Below are 20,677 nucleotides of genomic sequence, written 5' to 3'. Positions count from 1 at the left end.
GAGAACTTCTGTATTGGATGATTCCATCGTCTCCATGGTGCACCGAACAAAAACAATTCTGGCATTTTTTGATGCACCCAGGGAGCCTATATAAAGGCTGAAACCTTCTGAAGTTTCCCTTTTTCACCTGCTCTTGGACTTGGATTGACCTGTTCAAAGATCAGCTGCAGAAAGAGAATAGTTGGAAAGCAACACTTTTGGAAAGCGAAGACTTGAAGAAGAAGACACTTTTGGAGACCTGAAGAGGACACTCTCAGACTCTGAAAGAGAAGACCTGAAGAGGACACTTTTGGAAACCGAAGACCTGAAGAGGAAACCTTCGGTCAAAGAAGTCCAGTTAAGAAGGCGTTTATAAAAACGACTCTTGGTGGATCCTTGAATCACCTTTGGATCCCTGAAGACCTGGAGATGGACCTCAGACTGATGGACGTCGAGGGATACGTGGGAGTTGCCGTGGAGGTGCACCGCGACGCTACTGGTAAGATTATGAATAGATTATTAATAATGTAGCTTTTTATTGATGGAATTATGTTATTTATCTGTCTGAAATCCTTACAGCTGTGTCAGTGTAGAAACCAGTGTGACTTTATAAATTGTAACTGTTGATAAAAACACAGATTTAGTGATTAACAGTTATTGGACGATTTTTTAAAATGATTATTTGAAGCATAAAATGTAAAACTTCTCTCAGAAGAGGGTTAATCTAATTTATTAATCATTGGCGTAGTGATTTGGAAACTCTGTAATTTTGATTTAAGGGCATCAAATTGATCAAATTTTACATGAATTTTTTTGAAAACTAAAACAAATGATGCCAACTGGGGCAGAAATGATAAAATGCCAGAAATGTGTTTTTGCTGTATCCATGGAGACGATGGAGTCTTCAGAATGCAGCAGGCCTCTCCTCTGTGTTGCTCTGAGTCACTTTAAAAATCACATTTTCACTCTGCTCAACCTAAACTTTGTGTCTGACTGTTTATGGACCTTTAACGTGAACTATTATTTTATTCATCACACAGTTTGTATTTGTTGAATCTCATAAGAATGACAAAATGATTCTTTTACCACTTGAATGAGGCTGCAGGTGTACCACCGTCTCCATTCAGTCACTATGATTTAAACTCATAGATTTGGTGAATAAATTGTGCTAATCTGCTAGTTTCATATTTTTTTTGCTCATGTTGTTTTATTTGTAAAGGATCTCTGTTGCTGGTCGGTTTATTCTGTCGGTTAAGAAAGAACACAGTGATTTACTTTGCTTTCTACTGCTGATGTGACTGATTATCTGATGCACACAGACTAATACAGGTGCAGTTAACATGCTGCTTATCTGAGTGAGGACACTTAAAACAGTCCAGGAGAAAGGACGCTGCTGTGTTTGAGGAGAAAAGTTCACTTAGTGGAAAACATTCAGTTTATTTAGGATTTCATAAATGTGTGATGATGACCTGAACCAGCGACAGTCATAATAATTAGTCATAAAATGTGACTTCATTGTTGCCTGTTGCCGTGTTTTGGTTGTAACATTAATGATCAGAGAGGTAAAGTGCCGTGTTTTGTTGTGTTGTGTTATATTGTGCTGTGTAGTATTAAATTATATTGTGTATATTTGTGTTATCCTGTGTTTTGTTGTGTTGCTCTGCGTTGTATTTTGCTGTGTTGTGCCATGTTGTGTTGTATTACGTTGTTTTGTGGTAAACTGTATGATGGTGGGTTGTCTGGGTCTCTGTTGTGTTTTGTTGCGTAATCCTGTGTAGTGTAATGGTTTCCTGTGTTGTGTTGCATTGTGTTGTACTACGTTGTTTTGTGTTGGACTGCATTGTGTTGTGTTGTGCTGCACTGTGCTGTGTGGTGTTGTGTTGTTTTGAGTTCTGTTGTGCCCTGTTGCATTGTACTTTGTTATCTGTGCTGTGTTATTTGGAATTGTGTTGAACTTCGTAGTGTCATATTGTACTATGTTGTGTTGTAGTGTGTTGTGCTGTCCTGCTTTGTGCTGCATTGTGGTGTGTCATGTTCAGCTGTGTTGTGTTGCATTGTGTTGTGTTGCATTACAGCACATCATTTACACATTTCTAATTACTAAATCACTATGAATGTGAACAAACTCGTCATCTGAATTGTCAAGACTTAAGTTTTTCCAAGTGACCAAAGTAGAGTAAATAATTGTTTTCATAAAGTCTCACATGAAAGAACAGACTGCAGAATTACTGATTTAGTGTTTGTGGCGTTGACACCGTTGTTGGATGGTTATAGTGAACTGTTATTAACTTTAGTTGTGACTGTAGATGATTTAGTCCTGATATCTAATGATGTTAGAAGTACTAACATGTGATGACCTTGTTTCCTCTCAGGGTCTGTGGACTACGCCGTGGAGCATCCCCCTGCCGTCGGATTCCCGGAGACCATCTGGATCTTTGATGACGACGACGCTCCCATCTTCTACGATGTTCTGGCTCCATACGAGGAAGAAGAAGACCCAGAGGGAGAAGACCGAGAGGAAGAAGACCCAGAGGAAGAAGACTCTGAAGAGGAAGACCCCGAGACGGAAGACTCCGACGCCTGGTCCGACTGGAGCACCAGCGAAGACTCCGGCTACGACAGCCTGGACGAGGACGAAGAAGACCTGGAGGACGGCGAAGAAGAGGACGGCCGACCCCGCTCCCCCCTTGTCCAGCGTCTCCCCCCTCCTGCTGGTGCTCCGGTCATCGCTGCTCCCGCTGCTCCCCCAGAGGACCTTGCCGTCCACATCAGCTCCTTCCTCAAGAGGATCCGGGAGGAGTGCGATGTGGAGGCCCAGGTAAGTACGAAGAGGCAGCGGGTCAGCGAAGAGGACGACGCGCAGCCTGGACCATCCACTTCGTCCACAGACCACAGTGCGTCGGGTCCCTCCACATCAAGCCCGGGCTTCTCTGTGACGGGTGGAAGCTGGTTCAGGCCTTTTCGGAGTCCAGATGATAGCGACTCCGATTAGTCCTGAAACTGGTGGAAGCTCTGATCGGAGAAGTTCCAGCTGACAGGCAGCTCCCACTTCTTACTGCACGGATCAAAAAACATCAAGATCCCTGCAAATAACAGTAAAAATCCTCCTTCACATGTCTTAGCGTCATCAGACAATGTGGGAGGTGGTAGGTATGAGCACCTGACAAATACAGGTGTGTTTCTTCTTCTCTCTATCAGAGGTAAGCAAAATTCCAACTGCACATTTTTCAATATTTAACTATTATCCATGATACTAACTCTGTTTCTTTCTTCATCCGAAAAAGGTAAGTTATTACTTCATCAGTTTCTCAAGATTTAATATCTCTTCATGATAATTTATAATTGAAGCATTTTACTGACTGTAGAACTTTATGTTTTGTTTCTTCATCCATCATCCAGGAGTTCCCTGAACGGAACTCCTGGATGGTGGGCAGAGAGGACCGGACGGACCAGACCAGAAGGATGGACGACCAGGAACCCACTGGAGGGTTGGAGGAGCGTTTTCAGTCAGCTGACTAAGTGAGTCCTCACAAAGACGACAAAAGCACCAACAGGGACATGAAGTGGTGATGAGCTAAAGTAAACTTTCTGTATGTTGATGTGAACTGATAGAGCTTAGAACCGTTCCACACCTACTGTACATTTATTTATGGCTCCATGTCTGTTAAGAAGCACTGATAATTATAATTCAACAGTTCAGCAGCCAGGAACGAGTCAAAGTTTGATTTTTGGGTCCTGTTTTTCTGTTTGCCAGGTCAGCGCTCCAATTCAGACGCCCCTGCCTCCAACAGCAACGTCTCCAGCCGCTGAGGGGCGTCCTGACTCTGCCTGCACAGAACTAGTTTCCATCATGTGCTGGTTCTGTGCCGGTGGGTTTAGGAAGCTCCTCACAAAGCATCAAATGAAGACAGAGGAAGCTGCCACCTGTTTGTCTCTGAGCTCTGACAGCCAGACAGAGAAGATGTTTACTGCTTTGTTAATGTTTAATGTAAAAACCTTTTGAATATCTTTATGATCCAACGTAAGATGAGAACTTTGGAGATTAACATTGTCAAAAGTTAGATTTGCTAGTTTAACCCTCCTGTTGTCCTGCAGGTCAAAGTTGACCCGTTTTAAAGTTTGAAAATGTGGAAAAATATATATATTTTCACAGTGACACTTCTGATGTCCACATTTTCAACATTTTTGGGAAATCTTTGAACATTTTTTGGTGGAAAAATGAAATGTTAAAATGTTTCTTAAGACCATTCACAACAAAATCAACCAAAATCCAGTTTTGGTTGATTTTTATGTGAATGTTCTTAAAGAAAATATTAGAAGTGTTACTGATATATATGTCATCACTTCAGATATTTTTCTGATGTTTTTGGAAGATCTTTACTCATCATCCCACAAATGTGGGGATTTAAAAAAAAAAAGTTTTAAAGGACACTTTTAAGGAATAATGGAATTTTCTTCCTGAAGATTTTGCAAATTTTCAGAAATTTGGGGAATTTTTTTGCTGAATTTTTGGATTTTTTTTCAGGGAAGGAAACAATATTTTTTGGTGCCTGTAAATGAGGACAACAGGAGGGTTAATTAAAATGTAAAAGAAAAAAACTGACATCAATAACTTACTTAGTTTAATATAAAAACTTTAAAACTGTTATTGTTTATTCTAACACAAGAACCTGTAAGATAAACATTGTAAAATGTAATATTTCCTTTGTTTATTGTTAAAATATATTTAAAACTGTTCATGTGTATTACAAATAAAATGTAAATGGCCTTTTAACATTTTGATGTTATTTATAATTATTAGCACAACATATAATCTTATTAAATAATCATTGTAAAAATATAAAAACTGTGTTTATTGTAGCAAAGATTCACTTGAAAAACTTTTGGACTGTTTAATATGATCTCATGTTTTAAGCATGACATTGAAATATTGTCAACAGTAAGATATAATTTATTGTAAACATTTTTTTAAAAATGTGTACTGAAAGTACCTTTTAGTAACATTGTTTTTCACATCTTGCTGTATTAATGTGAATTTAATACTTCTTGAATAAATATTAAAAAAATAAGATTTGCTTTATTGATGTTTTGTGAAAAGTGATTTTGAGGTATTTCAATTTTGATGTTTAATAAATTTACAAAAATCTGTGAAAAGAAGTTTTACTCTTTGTCATGTTGGGTTGTTGATGACAGACTGATGGAGGAAACTTGTATTCATTCAGCAAAAAAAAAAACTAAATGTTTGAACGGTCTGGACACGTTTCAAAGCGACTCCATATTTGTGTTGTTCATATTTATCACTATTTCACTACAACTCGACTGGTTTACTGTTAAGTCAGATGATCAGAGTGTTTTCTTCACTGATGGTGGATCAACGTGGAGCTTCTTCAACACTGAACCAGACACAGGAGAGTCACATTTGTTTCAACGATGAGCTGCACTGACATACCTTACAAGAAAAAGCAGTTAGATTTGCTTTTAAATGACCTGACTTCAACACAGTTCAAAATTGTTCAGAATATGACATACTTTGTGTATAATTTAATGTCTTTCTAAACATTCTTGGAAGCAGTTCACATCTGGCATTCCATCAAATTATTTATTGAAACTTAAAAACCAACAACTTCAGTGAGATTTGAATTAGAGAAGACAAAAAATAAAAATAGAGACGTGTTCAGATCACACAGAACAACGCAATTTGCTGTATAAGGAGCTGCACTCTGAGCTCTTTCCACCACTGAAAGCTCCTGAAACAGGGATGTTAGCGTTATAACCGGACCCTGGATTTACAGAAGAAGCTGTTCTCACCGACAAACCTTGTTTTCTTTTACATCCTGTGTACATCTGGGTGTGTGTTTATCGAGAAAGAGAACGCAGCAGGACGCCAATACATTTAAGTAAAACAACATTGATTAGTGAAGTCAATATAAGATAAGTCAAGATAAGCTGAGTCAAGATATGAAAAGTCAAGGTAAATCAAGATCCATTTAATCAAGATAAGTTAAGTCAAGATGAGTCAAGTCAAGATAAGTTACAATAAAGCCAACAAATGAAGATAAACTAAAGACTATGGACACCTTTCACATCTACAGATGAGGCTTGATAAATGTACATATGGGTATGTACATAGATATGACATGATGGATAATGCTATTGAGAGAGAAAACCGGTGTGAACATGGTAAAGAAAATGTTTTTATATTTTGTTGTTGAGCTATATGAACCAGTGTTGCGTGATGTTTTAATAACTGTGGTGCTTTAGGGAGAAAAGCAGGGATACATGAATTTAGATGACCTGAAGGCTGTGGAGAGAAAACACACGTTAAAGAGATATTAATACACTAGATGTATATACAGTTAATATTACATTTAATATTAACAGTTTTATTTGACATTCAATTTGGTCATCAGGGGGGTGGGACAAGAGAAAAATGGAATTTTAGGGGAAACTCCAGACTTATTTGGTTTTTAAAATTCTTTATAAACATTCTCCGATTTATTTATTGTTTTTAAAGATTTGGTCTCAGGACAAGAACATTTAAACAACAACTGCATGTTTTAGTATTTTGGACATGGATTATTTGAAATTTGATGAATGGGACATAAAATGTCCTCCAGTTCTGTTATGATCCTGCTGTATTTAATTGCATTTGATTTGTGGCCAGTAAATGTATTTTTAATAGGGCTGCATCTAATGATTCATTTTAGTGTCCATTAATTTTTTAATTATTTTTTTTGCATTAATTTATGAATTGTTTGATCTTTAAAATGCAACAAAATACTGAAAAATGTCCATCATCCATTCTCCATTCTCGATACACCGCTTTATCCTCACTAGGGTCACGGGGGTGCTGGAGTCTATCCCAGCTGACTCGGGTGAAGGCAGGGGACACCCTGGACAGGTCACCAGTCTGTCACAGGGCTACATATACAGACAAACAATCACACTCACACCTACGGGCAATTTAGAATAACCAATTAACCTCAGCATGTTTTTGGACTGTGGGAGGAAGCCGGAGTACCCGGGGAAAACCCACACATGCACAGGGAGAACATGCAAACTCCATGCAGAAAGATCCTGGGCTCAGGCCGGCACTCCAACCAGGGATCTGCTTGCTGCAAGGCGAAAGTGCTAACCACTACCCCACTGTGCAGCCAAATGTCCATCAGTGTTTCTCAAATTCCAAAATGAAAAGTCTTGTTTTGTCCAAAACCCAAAGATGTTCAGTTTACTGTCACAGAGGAGGCAAGAAACCAGAGAATATTCACATTTACTGTTTTTTTTCTTCATAAAACAACTCAAACAGATTAATTGATGGCTATGACAGGACAACTAATCGATTTTTTTGATGAATTGTTGCTGCTTTAGTCCTGCCATAGTCGATATTTAGACACATAAGATTAAGTTCCACTGAAACAATGAAAACACAACAGCACTGCAGTGTGTATAAATATGATTAATGATGTTGTAATACATACAAGATAACCGTTGACCTAAAAATGAATCTACACTTTACAGGGAGATATTGTGCTGTTTGTACCACCATAAATTAAGATATAGGAAGAGGAGCTTATGAAGCAGTTTGCTCTGGAAATTGTCCAGCAGTAAAAGCAAATACAGCTGAAGTGATTAGTCAGTTCATGTCTTTATTCAAGCAAAAATGTTTGACTGTTTATGTTTCTACATTATCAAATGTGAGAATTTACTGAAGTACTTTTAAAGTTTTTTCTTTAAATATGTTTGCTTGCATACCAAGTAAAGTGAGAAATTAAAAACTAATTAAAACAGGAAAAAAATATTCTAATGATTATTTTTTATTACAAAATATGTAATTCTAAACTGCCAATGCAAAGCATTTTAACTTTTAGCATTTTTTTTCAAGTTTTAAACATTTATATTATTATCTTAACTGGTCTTATTAAAATTTACAACTTTTGATAAACACAAAGAGCAGCAATATAAGAATGAATTCCTGGAACCTAACTTTTTTGTTTGCCATTTCTTTTCATTTTTGGTTTTCCTGAATTTTTATTTTTATTTTTTTACTTTTTTTTCTAATTTCCTCTCTGGGATGGGCAGAAAACTGTCAATTAAAATAACTTCGGCCTCAGTTAAGTAGTGTAGGCTTTGTTTAATTATCAGATTATAATTAAATACAGGCATCTATCAGCCACCATGATCGTGTTGCGTCCACCAAATCTCGAGAAAACCGGAAAAGCAATAATTTTAAACCTAGTAACTGCTTTATTCCAATTGTGATCAGCCCCAGTGCTAACCTTATAGCCGCACCATGTAATTAGCCTAAACTAGCACATTTTTGTTATATTTGTGCATTAGTTCAACAACAAGTGGAACTGTTTACATAAAAACAGTGTCGAGGCCCATAGAAACTAGCTTTATGGACGCTGTTACTGCTAATTAGCGCTAAGGTTTTATTTTTAAAGACGCTGCTAGCTTGAGAGATGGGGAATCCGTGAGAATTAAAAGTCAGAGAGAGCCATGAACAGGGTTTGTCGCTCAGCTGTGTTTAATCACAGTTTGAACATGTGACCTGAACGCAGCATAAACATGCGCAGACATGGCGTTTCGTGCGTCTCCTTGGCGACAGAGTGGAACCGGAATGATGGAGGAGCGATGAAGAGGCGCAGAATGAATTATGTGAGAATCAGTCGGTGTCGCTGCTCCGGTCGTTTACTCTGAGCTTTTAGAGCGTTTTTTGAACATTTTTATCTTCTTCTTGTTGATTTGTTCCCGTTCAGGTAAGACAGTCGGTTCCTCCGTGTCCGGTTCAGGATGGAAACTGTAGCTAGTTAGCTTAAATGTTAGCCGGAACAGCGCTGCCTGCAAACACAACAGAGCGCGGGTGGAAGACATGCGCTCGGTTTATTCACAGCAGCAGCCCCAGCCGCTAACTCAGATATACTCCCTTCAGTCAAAGTGTGAGTCCCCGCCCAGCTGGTAGGACCCGTGTTTAAAATTCAAGCTACTCATGTCACATAGAACTGGACAGTTCTCGATGTTTGGCTAACTCGCTTATCTGACAATTTAACCTTTTAGAAGTGAGCGTGAAAAATAATGATTTAATCAAGTTAATTTTGTCATGAAACTTTTAGAAAATATATTAAATGCGACCGTGTTTTCAGCATCTAAACACTGTATGCTTTCAAAATTTTACATGCAGCTGCAGAATTATTAATAGCAAATTTTAATGTTTTTAAAGTGAAAGTACAACCAGTAGTTGGTGCATGAACATATTACCTTTTATATAACATCCTGCAGTGGTACAAGCCTTGGTAATTAAGTTTATCTTTATGGTAAAAATGTGATTTTGGGGGTAATTTTGCATGTTTGCTGTCATTTTAAATGTTTTTTTGTTCATTTTGTGTGTAGTAGACACTTTGTGTCACTGTGTTTTCATTTTTCATCTCTGTCATTGGTTTGTGTCTCTGTGATAATTTTCGTGGCTTGGTAATTTTGTTTCTCTTATAATTACTTATTTACTTAATTTTGCCTCTTTGTGGTCAACTTCAGTGGTATTGTGGTCGTATTGTTTCTCTGTGGTCATTTTACATCTTATTGTGGTCACTTTACATCTCTTTATCGTTGTTTGGTGTCTCTTTGTGTGCAATTTCAGTCCTATTGTGATCATTTTGGCTCATATTGTGGTCATTTTTGCATCTTTTGTCGTGTGTGCATCATTTTGTAGTGGCTTTGCATGTCTTTGCAGTGTTTCTTTTCATGTCCTTACAGTTATTTCTTCTTTTGTATATCTTTTTATACTTTAGTTTAATGACTGATAACAGTATCTTTAAACTTGTGAGAGGCTCTGGTCCTGGCTGATCTTCTGTCTGTCTGGTCGACATACTTAGTAATCCTGGACTATTGTTATTTATGCATTAATGTTGAAGTAATAGTTTACTACCAGCATTCTTGTCTTATATAATTTCCAGTAGCCACTTTTTACCGTCATACATTATTATATACCTCGGCATTACTTTTGAAAGTTATGTACAAGTAAAAAAAAGTATCAGTAACAAAATCTAACGTCTAAAACTGTCGGGGCGTATGTGTTCCCTCAGACCCGACTCCGGTGCAGCTGATCGTCCAGTTCCTGGAGCAGGCGTCCAAACCGTCGGTGAACGAGCAGAATCAGGTTCAGCCTCCAGCAGACAACCGCAGGAACCGAACCCTGAAGCTGCTGGCGCTGAAGGTCGCCGCACACATGAAGTGGGACCTGGATTCACTGGAGAAAGGGTGAGTGGGGTCGTAATGTGTGTGGGGCTCTCTGAGAATGAAATGAGGCTGCGGGTGTTTCTCAGTAACCAAATGCAGAACAGTTAAAGAGAAACTAATTATTTTAACCTCTGGAAGCCATGAGTGAGCTGTTACTTTATTCTAAGGTTAAGGGGCATACTGATTGTTACTCTGCCAAGGAACGCATCAGAGTTATGTGACGATCGGCTTCTGTCTGTCTGTCTGTCTGTCTGTCTGTCTGTCTGTCTGTCTGTCTGTCTGTCTGTCTGTCTGTCAGCAACATTACTCAAAAACAGACCAACAGATTTGGATGAAATTTTCAGGGAGTACTACACTCTCTGAATGATTTTCTTGTTATTCGTGTTTGTTTTGGTTCTGATATTCTTTTGTGATCATATTGAATGGAGGGTTAGTGGGTCTCATGGATATGGGTGAGGATAATTAAGCTGATATGCTCATCTGTTTACTTTATCTGAGGAAGAGAGAGGCGGTGAGCTGGGTCGCCTTATTTTTCTTTGACCACTGTGATTACTTTGATTATGAATGTGTGCACATTATCATGAGTTGATGGTCGTTTTTCTTTCATAAAAGGCTAAATTTAGTCTCAGTGAATTCTTTTGTTTAGCTCATCAGACAAACAGGCCCAACCTTCAGTCCCTCGGTGACTCTTGTTCTTCACAGTCGCTGCACAGCTTTTACTTAAACTCTGAATAAACTGAGGTGTGAAGGCCTCCTTTACTGTGTAGCCGAGAAAGAAAATAACAGACAAAGAAGCACAAATACCAAACTTGGATAAGGATAAAACATTAAGCAGCATAGTTAGACAGATAATGTATCAGTAGAATCCTGTAACTATCTCCCCTGCTTCTTCATCCCCAGACTGACCATCCCAGTGTTGAACATGCTGCTGAATGAGCTGCTGTGTGTCAGCAAAGTGCCTCCAGGTGTGAAACATGTGGATCTGGATCTGTCCACTCTGCCTCCGACCACCGCCATGGCAGTGATCATCTACAACCGCTGGTAGGAGAGGAAACACTGACTGAGGACAGATTAAATTAGATAAATACTAAACTAGCAGAACAGTTTGACTCCAAGTGTTTATTTGCCGCCGTGTGGAAGTCACCAGCTCTGATTGTACATTAAAGGAGGAAAGTTCTCACATGAATCTCTTAATATTTAGTGTTGTAGCTGACCAGTATAAGTTTGTCATGGTATTTTCCAACATTCATTTTAATGTTGGCATCTTGAAGAAACCTTAAATATCTATTTGATTACAGAAATGTGGTTGTTTTCTTTCACTAACATTCTTACACATCCATTGTAAAGATTATAGTAGAAAGTCAAATCACACCTTCTTCAGCCCCATTAAAAGACTTATTTTATGAGCATTCAAGCACAGGATTAATGTGTCTTTGTTGTGTTTTTTAAAGGGCCATCAGAACCATCGTGCTGAGCAGCTTTCCAGAGAAACAAACCAAACCAGGACCTCATCAGATAAACATGTAAACGCTGCTTCTTTACTTTCTTTACAAGTTCAATTCATTTACTGAACCAATAAGCTTACCTTAAAGTCAGTACAAATGGCAGCGTTTCGGCTCAGATGCACGGATTAATGAAAAATACACATCCAGACAGATTTTATTTTGAGTTGAAATGCAAAAAGGTGTGAGCGTAAACTTCTTTTGTGCCTGAATCCAGGTTAAATATCGTGCAGCAGGAGAAAGAAATGACAGAAAACATCCTGACTGTGGTGAGTGAACATGCTTTTCATACTTGCATACGCCAATAAACAAAAATAAACATCTTTAATTAAGGTCTGTTTATCCCTGTTTTATGTTTGTCCAATTTCTTTTTTTTTTAAATTCTCTTTTTTTCCATAAAGAAGTCAGTAGATAAGCAATATCTTACAAATGTACTTTACAAACTGTTTTCAATTTTGCAAACAAACAGACATACTGAACAAGCGTTAACCAGGGCAGTCGCAGTACAACTTACGTCACTTAGTCTGGTCTCTATGGGCTGATAAACTCAATCCAGCCGTTCCAGCGTTTATCAAACATTTCTGCTCTGAGTCTCGGTGCAGATGTTAATTTCTCCGTTACATAAACATCGTGCACCACATTGAACCAGTCTCTATGGAGGGTGGCTCCTGACATAGCCATTTCTTTGTAATGACTTATTGTCAGTAGAATTCTAGACAAATATGTCCTAGGGTAACCAATTGTTTTTCCAGTTTCAAAGAAATTCCACCAGTAGTTTCATGGATCTGTGTCCGTTTTTTCTCCTCTATTATTATTATTCTTCCCTCAGCTGAAGGAGCAGGCGACCGACTCCATCACCGTCCTGGAAGGAGCTCTGCAGCTGAAGAAGGACTTCTACGTCCACACTCTGAGGACTCTGGACCTGCTGGCCGCTGACGCTGCCGCTAACGGAGAAACCGAATCCTCCACAGCCGGGCTTCGAATCAGCGCCGATGACCTGCACTGTCAGGTTGGTGGAGCACTCACGGTTGTCTTTCTGGGGATTAGATCATCCTGGATGCAGTGGTTTGTGCTTCAGAAAGATGTTTTTACTCTAAAGCTGTATTCTGTGTTTCAGGTGCATTATGATCTGGGAGGTATTTTCTTCCAACAAGGCTGCACCGACCAGCCAACCTATGAGAAGGCCAGAGATCACTTCAGACAGACCAAGGAGCTCTTGAAGAAGGTAGTTAGACTCGATTTCAACCATAAGAAAACCCGAAACTACTGACTTTCAGTTGCAGTTCTGACCTTTGAGTGATTCGTTTATGTCTTTCAGCTGGACTCGACCGTCCACGTCCACCTGGACGAGAAGCGTCTGGCCGGTTACTGGAACGCCTGCAGAGCTCTGACCGGAGACTGTGACCCCTGCGACCCCCAGACGACCCCCTACGACCAGATCAACAGCCTGATCCGAGCCCACAACCACCAGGTCAGAGCGAAAACGGGACGACGATGAAACCAAAATATAGAAACTATTGCTGCTCTGCCAGCTCTGACATGCCTGACGTTTTTATGGCATAAAATATGGATGTTTATGAAGATATATGTAACATTTTAGCTTGATATATCAAATACTTTCTGAGATTACATTTTTTATAAACTGACTGTTGACCCACTTTTAGCAGGTTTTCTCACATTGAAATTTGCAGCTGTTTGAACAACAATATCTCAGGAACTATTAAAGATAAAAGCCAGAATTCTTCACTGTTATTTCTCCAATATTGGCCAAGTAGATCAAACTATATCTGATTAATAATGAATTGATTTATGGAAAAATGTTGAAGCTCCCATCTTTGAGAAAAGCTAAACTTTATTAATCCTGAAGGGAATTCTTGTGGCAGATATCGCTCATAAAATCGAGTGATGCAACATGAGAAATGCAGCACCTAAAAAGAAGTATGATACATTACTGAAATAAATGAGTAAACTAAAAGAATACTAGAACAGTAAAAAGTATTGCCTGCAGCTATACTGATGTAATTAATATTATCACACATACTAATGAAATATTGCACCTGAAATATATCGTGCGTTACGCTGACAATGTTGTGCACACATTAACAAATACACTGATAATGCAGAAGTCAATTAGTGATATTTTCTGATCCACGTGTAGCTGTATGTCACAATAATACAAAACTAAACCTATAAAATGCTTTAAAATGTGATCTACCTGGTCACCACAGAGGAAAAGAAAGATAATTTCACGTTCTGATGAGCTGTTTCCACAAAACCAATAAAAGTACACAAGAGGTGTGGAGTTTTTAAAAAATACTTTTGATTTTTAAACCCTGATTTGTAGAAATGTAAGCTTTTTAAAAAAAAGACCTGTCTCTGAGATAAGATGGGACATCATTTTTTTTAATCCTGAAGGAAATTCTGGTACCAAAATCTTGCTCAGATAAAGCTTTGTAGGCACAAATCTCCTAAAAGTGGTCTGACAGATAATTACAAACATACACATCTGGAAAGTATTTGAAAAAACTGTTACCATTCCAATTACAGAGCAAATTTCAGGAATGTGTTGGTGGTTATATATTAAGAGAAGAATTCAGTTTCAGGATACCAAAACATAGAACAACGATGAAAAGTTTTAGCCCTACAACAAATGAGGTACGGCTCTGGAATAAACTTGAGACGGATCTGAAACAATGTTCAAACATCAGTCAGTTTAAATATAAATACAAACAAAAAATCTTTGGAAGGTACAGTGAAGATGAACTTAATTATCACTATCACAGTAGTTTTGATCTGTATTTCATTGACGCATAGTGTTTAAGTTAATTGCCTTTGCCTAAACAAAAATGTTGGCGGTGAATTTGTTTCATTGGATATTTCTGGAACTGACTGAAATGGGTGAATGAATTTAGGGGTGGGATTAAATAAGTTTAACGTCTTCCCACTCCCTTTGGAACATGTTGAAGTTTGTTTTCTCCTCTTACTCGTTATAGCATGATGGACTATTCATGGTTTTTTGTGATACATTAATTGAATGTTATTCATTTCATGTTTGAAATAAATAAATAAATGAAATGGAATATCAATTTTACAGATGGTTCATGATAAAGCTGGAATCAAATCGGAGATGGTCGAGCAGAAGGAACGTGATGACTTTAGATGGAAATCCCCAAAAGGTTTTGGCTTATGTGAGGTGTTTGGCAGTAAAGTGCAGAACTTGTTCATAAATTCCTCCTCGTCTCTCTTCCAGGCCGTCATGGAAGCCTTCATCAAAGACAACGTGTCCCGCAGTTTACCGAACCACTTCAGACGCTCGGTTCTCAGAGAGTTCTTGTACAAAGTCCAGCAGGGGTGAGGCCACAAAAACATTCAAACCTGTTCACACACTGCAGTCAGACTGTAGACTTAGAAAAGTCTGTTTATGTTGTTCAGAAAGCCGTGCACTGCTTGTTTCTTCAGAGCTTTAAACTGGAACAATCTTCCTCGTGCAATTTAAAAGTTCCCCCTCCACTGACATTTGTAGGACAAATCTCAAGACATGCATGTTTTCAATGGCTTTTGGTAGTTTTTAATGGTCTTAAATTGAAGTATTTTATATTTATTTTATCCTAGAATTTGATCTTACAAGTTGCGATCTTGTTTTGCCTTGTTTTAGTATTTTGTAGTTTTGTTTTCTTTCATAAAATTTTCAGATTTTATAATTACTCCGCCAAGGAAGATAGTGGAGTTACGATGATTAGTGTACGTTTGTCCGTCCATCTGTCTGTCTGTCAGCAACATTACTCAAAAACAGACTCATGAATTTGGATGAAATTTTCAGGGAAGGTCAGAAATGACACAAGGACCAATTTTATCAGTGATGCAGCTTATAGTCTGGATCCACAGATTTGTTAAATATTTTTGTATCATTGCCAGATAGCGGCACGGCGTCACTGTAACCATGACAACCAGTGAACACTACGTCAGCTGCCTGCTGATGATCACATGATTGTGATTCTACTACAAATCCACCACTGAGGACTTATCAGGACGTATCCATCAGAAATGATACAAAGAACAACTGATTAAATTGTGGGGGTGTTTCTGAGTCCCATTAATTCCCGCCGCCCGCTACATATTTAGATCACGTGATTCCGTATCCGTACATAACGTACACATGCAGAACACACGTCTGTGCTCAGAGCAAGGTCATTTAGTTTGTGGGTACATCTACACTACCAGTCAGAAGTTTGAACACACCCTCTCATTCAATGCTTTTTGTTTATTTGTATAATTTCCTACATTGTAGATGAATACTGAATGTTTACACTTATTTATTTACAACATATTTCCATCTGTTTTCTTTCATAGTTTTGATGTCTTCAGTATTAATCTACAAAGTATAAAATAATTCAGTTCAAATCATTGAATGAGAAGGTGTCTCCAAACTTTAGTGTAGATTAAATGTCCACATTCTATGATGCTGTGATTTCTGATCATCAATAACTAACAAATGCTGCATTTGTAACCATGCCATATGAGGGAATGAAGAGCCTTGGCTAGTACTGCGCTCTGAGGGCTTTTCTGGTTTTTCATGTCGTCTTCCTATTGCACATTTTTTTGTTGCTGTCTGACTGATGACATTTGCAGCACTGAGAGTGTTTTAAATATGTTCTACAAGTACATTTGATTTGATAAATGTGTACTAATTTGCTCAGAGATGAACCTTTTATTTAGTTTCCAGTAATATCCTCCAGTGTTGCTTCTGTCTCTCCACACAAACTCCTGTTAGAAGTCTTTATATCATTCTGCAAACATAAGTCTCTCCATGTTTAGCTCTTATTTGATGAATAAACTGAGCCTCATGCATGTAACTGCAGACTTCTGAGTTTGAAATTCATATTTTGCACTAAGCAGTAAATGGCTTTGTTAGAAACTCATTTATAACATCCTGTGCACTGTATTGTGTAATAATTGTATATAACTGTACACTGTGATGTGTGTCTGTGTAGGGAGTCCGGTCTGGATGAAGTTTGTCATCAACTTTGTGTCTGTAACGCCGTGAGAGACGCTCTGGAAGGAGAAATCCTCAGCATTCGTTTCCAGCAGCTGCTCCTCAAGCCTAGTAAACGGATCGTGGACTTCATCTTAGAGGTAATGAAGCTCAAATGATCTTAAATGTTTTAATTACAGAGTCTGTACGATCCCATAAAGGATGAGACTGATGGTGTCGGAATTAACTGTTTTACTTCAGTAGATTTTACTAAATCAAGACTGGATTTGATCATTGAAGACACTTTTTCTAGTCGTTAAAGTCAGAGAACCATTAGGAGAAGGAATCAAACTCTTATTCAAGTAGAAGTTTTTATACCACCCTAGAAATACTCCACTACTAAGTCCTGCATTCAAATTTTGTATAATATGAATTACTTGTCATCTTTTTGTATTTTATCTTTTATCACTTGTAAAATGTTTTGTTTTGTACTTCCTATTTTGATTGGTGTTTTTTTTATTTTTCAACTCCAAGAGGCCCTGCACAAGATTTCCTCTGTGCCTAGACCGTCTATTTTGTGAAGTAAATAAAAATCTTGAACTTTGACACAGCTCATTACATTGATTATGAACATTACATATTACACACTTTACTGCCGCCTTTGCGTTGCTGATTAGATTATAAACGGCATTTTGTTGTCTGACTACTCTGTGTAGTATCGATGAAGCCGAATCCTCAGAAAGCTCCACCAATGTTTCATTGATCACGGGCGTCTTTTGTCTTTTCCAGGTGGTCTACGATAAAGGAGAGATCTACTCGTTCTCCAAGCACGGACGTTTTTGCCACGAGATAAAGATGAACTACTCTCCGTACACGAACTACTTCACCCGAGTCTTCTGGAATCGCTCGTATCACGTCTACAAAGTGAACTCCGTCATCTCCTTCCAGTACTGACGGCAGATCGGACTCCTCTCGTATTTAAGATCACATCCACAGTTGGACACTCTGGGCTTCTGCAAGCGTCTCGTCACTGTTACGTCGAAGCCGCACGTTCAGCAGGGATCGGCTGAGGACGCCGCACCGACCTCCACGTGTCGAAGTCGAAACACGCCATATTAATCACTGTACTGTACTTTTATAAGCCATGCGTTACTGTCAGTGTTACTGTGAGGCATTTAATGAAGGGGGGATGGATGAGAGTCGTCTGTGGTCACTTTGTGCAGAAGCTGCTCAGATTTAAACAAACAGCGGTCGTATTTTCAGTCATCTATATCTCAACAATTGTCATGAAATTTACTACAAATAGCACCCGAAGGAGTTCTATTATCTGCTCACATTTCCTCCAGAGTGGTTGAAATTTGTATTAAAATGTCTTTTTTTTTGGCCTTTAGTGGACAGTTAGAGGAAAAACAAATGGAAGCTGTGGGGAAAGAGAAGATCTGTACTGGCTGGGAATTAAAACTTCTGATTATGAACCCTAAAAGACATGGGTCATCGGGTCGCCTTATGGTGAAACATTATGACAAATATTGAACAGATAGCCATGAAACTTTTGCACACGCATTTGCATTGACGAGCCATAACATGAAAACCACCGAAATAACATTTATTCTTCATTCTGACATGTCGGGGCAAAGATACAGGATCTCTGGTGGCATCAGGAAGCTAGCAGATCTTTTTGGTCAAGTGGCTTACAGCGTTTGTCTTCGGCCTCGATGGATTGGACCCATCGATGATCCACTGGATTGGGATTTAGGGAGTGTTGAGGCTGCGTCAGTGCCTTGAGCTCTTGGTCATGCTCCTCGAGCTGTTCTTAGGTGGTTTTTGAGGTGTAGCTGGGTATGTTGTCTGAATGGGGTCTGTTGTTACCCACAAGGAGGGTTCTTGGTCTGGAGCAAAGTTTATGTACACTACTGTTCAAAAGTTTGAGGTCATCCAGACGATTTCACGATTTATTCAACGCTTTTATTCATGTTTTATTTATGTGCTAACATAATTCCACAAGGGTTTTCTAATCATCAATGAGCCTTTCAACACCATTAGCTAACACAATGTAGCATTAGAACACAGGAGTGATGGTTGCTGGAAATGTTCCTCTGTACCCCTATGGAGATATTCCATTAAAAATCAGCCGTTTACAGCGAGAATAGTCATTTACCACATTAACAATGTCTACACTGGATTTATCATTCATTTGATGTTATCTTCATTGAAAAAACTGCTTTTCTTTCAAAAATAAGGACATTTCTAAGTGACCCCAAACTTTTGAACAGTGATCAGTGGTACATGTCAGAATAGCTTCCAGATAAATACCAGGACTCAAGGTTTCCTAGCAGAACATTATGTTGTTATGGAAAAAATAAACGTTGCACACTTTGTCAATGGGTTTTAATGATGTGGCTGATCGGTGTTGATCTCCTTCAGGATAAATTCTAATCGCTGCAGTGATGCCGTAGTATTTTTAAATTTAGTTTTATGTTATACAAACATCCTTTCAGCTGGACTGAATGTTTTGTGCTAAGTAGCAAATGCTAACATGCTAAATTTGAGGTGGTGGAACATGTGGTAGCCAAACTTTTGCAAATTGTGAGGATGTTAGCATTTAGCTCACAATGCAGCGTCGTGGAGCCTCTAGCGTGGCTCTGGAATATTTATGCAGTTATCTCAACATGACAGATTAACTTATGACTTTAACGGATCATTGTCATTGTGGTCTGTTCCTGTTTTTACGCTCACTGGCCTCTTTATTTGGCTATCTAATACAACCCAATAAAAAAACAGGGCAAGAAGTTCTACTTATTTGAAACTGCAACATTTTTTGTTGACTTTGGCAAAAAAGATGATCAACTTTATGTTGCTTATTGAGTATTTAGTTGGTGGTACTGCTGTGCTGGACTGCATTATTTTGTCCATCCCATTAACATACATGAAGAGTAAAGTACACGTGAAACAACCATGATAGATTAAAAAAAGGTCAGAAACTGAAAATGGAGAAGCAAAAAGTTCAATTTATGGCAAAGCCGTTGGGTCATTCCAGGCCTGAAGGACTTTTGGGCTTCAAAATTTTTAAAAAATTAATCTTCTGTTTTACAATTTTCTACTACATATTCATCATAATAGGTCATAAACTATGGAAGGCTTGATTAGCTCAGGTTACACATCAATGGAACCATTTTTATTCCATGTTTTATGTGTTGTTTGCTAACCCTACTCTAATCACAGTAGTAGGGTTGCTAATCCATGCTAATGTTAGCTTTTTCTCAGCAGTAGATGCTAGATATTTAGCTCGCTGTTGCTGCTGACCAAGAGGACAAACTGACTGATGGAAAAAAGTAAAAACAATGAGTCTGATCCTGATGATATGAGGTAGAGTGAGACATTCAATCATGGCTGCCAATGTGATGGAAACATGAAAAATAGAAGGGAGGCCACAGCTTTGCTCTACACATTCTTTAGGAAATCTGTTTGATGATGTTAATTCCAGTGTATCACGTGATTCACGGTTTTCTTCTACCACCTGAAAAAGGTTCTGCTAACAGGGTTGTTGTGGGACACATGAATAATAATTATCATTTGAAATATTATGTTGATGCAATAAAATGTTCCCACAATTACAAAAGACATCAATGAAAAAAATAATCCCAAAAAGAAAAATGTTTGTTCATTTCTATTTATCTGCATTTTTCATCTGTCTGACATCAGGAAGATTTTTATAAGAAAACTTTCCTCCCAACAAGCTCAATGAGTCTCATTTTCCTTCACTGTTTACCAAAACTTCTTATGCGCTGACATCACTCCTGTGTATCTTCTTCACTGCAGACCATAGACCGTATGCTGCAGACACACTTTAGGTTCATTACTACCCCCTACTGGGCTGGAGTGTTCATCAGTGTTACTGGTGTGCCACAAATTAGGGAACTGAGAACGGTGCGATTAAATGTGCTGTAATTACTTCATCGAAATTAACGAGTTAAAGACCCAGCCCTAGTTA

At 38.4% G+C, this 20,677-nt stretch overlaps 1 protein-coding gene across 1 annotated transcript; it reads left to right on the top strand.

The window, feature by feature from the left end:
- The first annotated feature begins 408 nt into the window (after positions 1 to 408).
- LOC127536843 (integrator complex subunit 8-like) lies at positions 409 to 20,423 on the top strand. The gene is made up of 13 exons (XM_051958177.1): positions 409 to 478; positions 2,352 to 2,873; positions 8,643 to 8,738; positions 10,059 to 10,233; positions 11,113 to 11,253; positions 11,664 to 11,735; positions 11,932 to 11,983; positions 12,544 to 12,723; positions 12,832 to 12,939; positions 13,033 to 13,185; positions 14,965 to 15,065; positions 16,706 to 16,847; positions 17,476 to 20,423. The coding sequence occupies exons 1-13, from the start codon at positions 409 to 411 to the stop codon at positions 17,638 to 17,640; spliced, it is 1,977 nt and encodes a 658-aa protein (XP_051814137.1). The 3' UTR covers positions 17,641 to 20,423.
- The last annotated feature ends 254 nt before the right edge of the window (positions 20,424 to 20,677 follow it).

The sequence above is a fragment of the Acanthochromis polyacanthus genome, chromosome 13, assembly GCF_021347895.1.
Source record: "Acanthochromis polyacanthus isolate Apoly-LR-REF ecotype Palm Island chromosome 13, KAUST_Apoly_ChrSc, whole genome shotgun sequence".
Classification (NCBI taxonomy): Eukaryota; Metazoa; Chordata; class Actinopteri; family Pomacentridae; genus Acanthochromis; species Acanthochromis polyacanthus.
This window is presented reverse-complemented; position numbering and strand designations above follow the sequence as displayed.

What these genes read in the sequence shown, in the direction of transcription:
- LOC127536843 (XM_051958177.1), top strand. Translation starts at nt 409, where the DNA reads ATGGACCTCAGACTGATGGACGTCGAGGGATACGTGGGAGTTGCCGTG. An exon ending in CTGGATTCACTGGAGAAAGG is followed by an intron (nt 10,234 to 11,112) that starts GTGAGTGGGGTC and finishes CTTCATCCCCAG; the next exon opens with ACTGACCATCCCAGTGTTGA. An exon ending in TCGTGGACTTCATCTTAGAG is followed by an intron (nt 16,848 to 17,475) that starts GTAATGAAGCTC and finishes TGTCTTTTCCAG; the next exon opens with GTGGTCTACGATAAAGGAGA.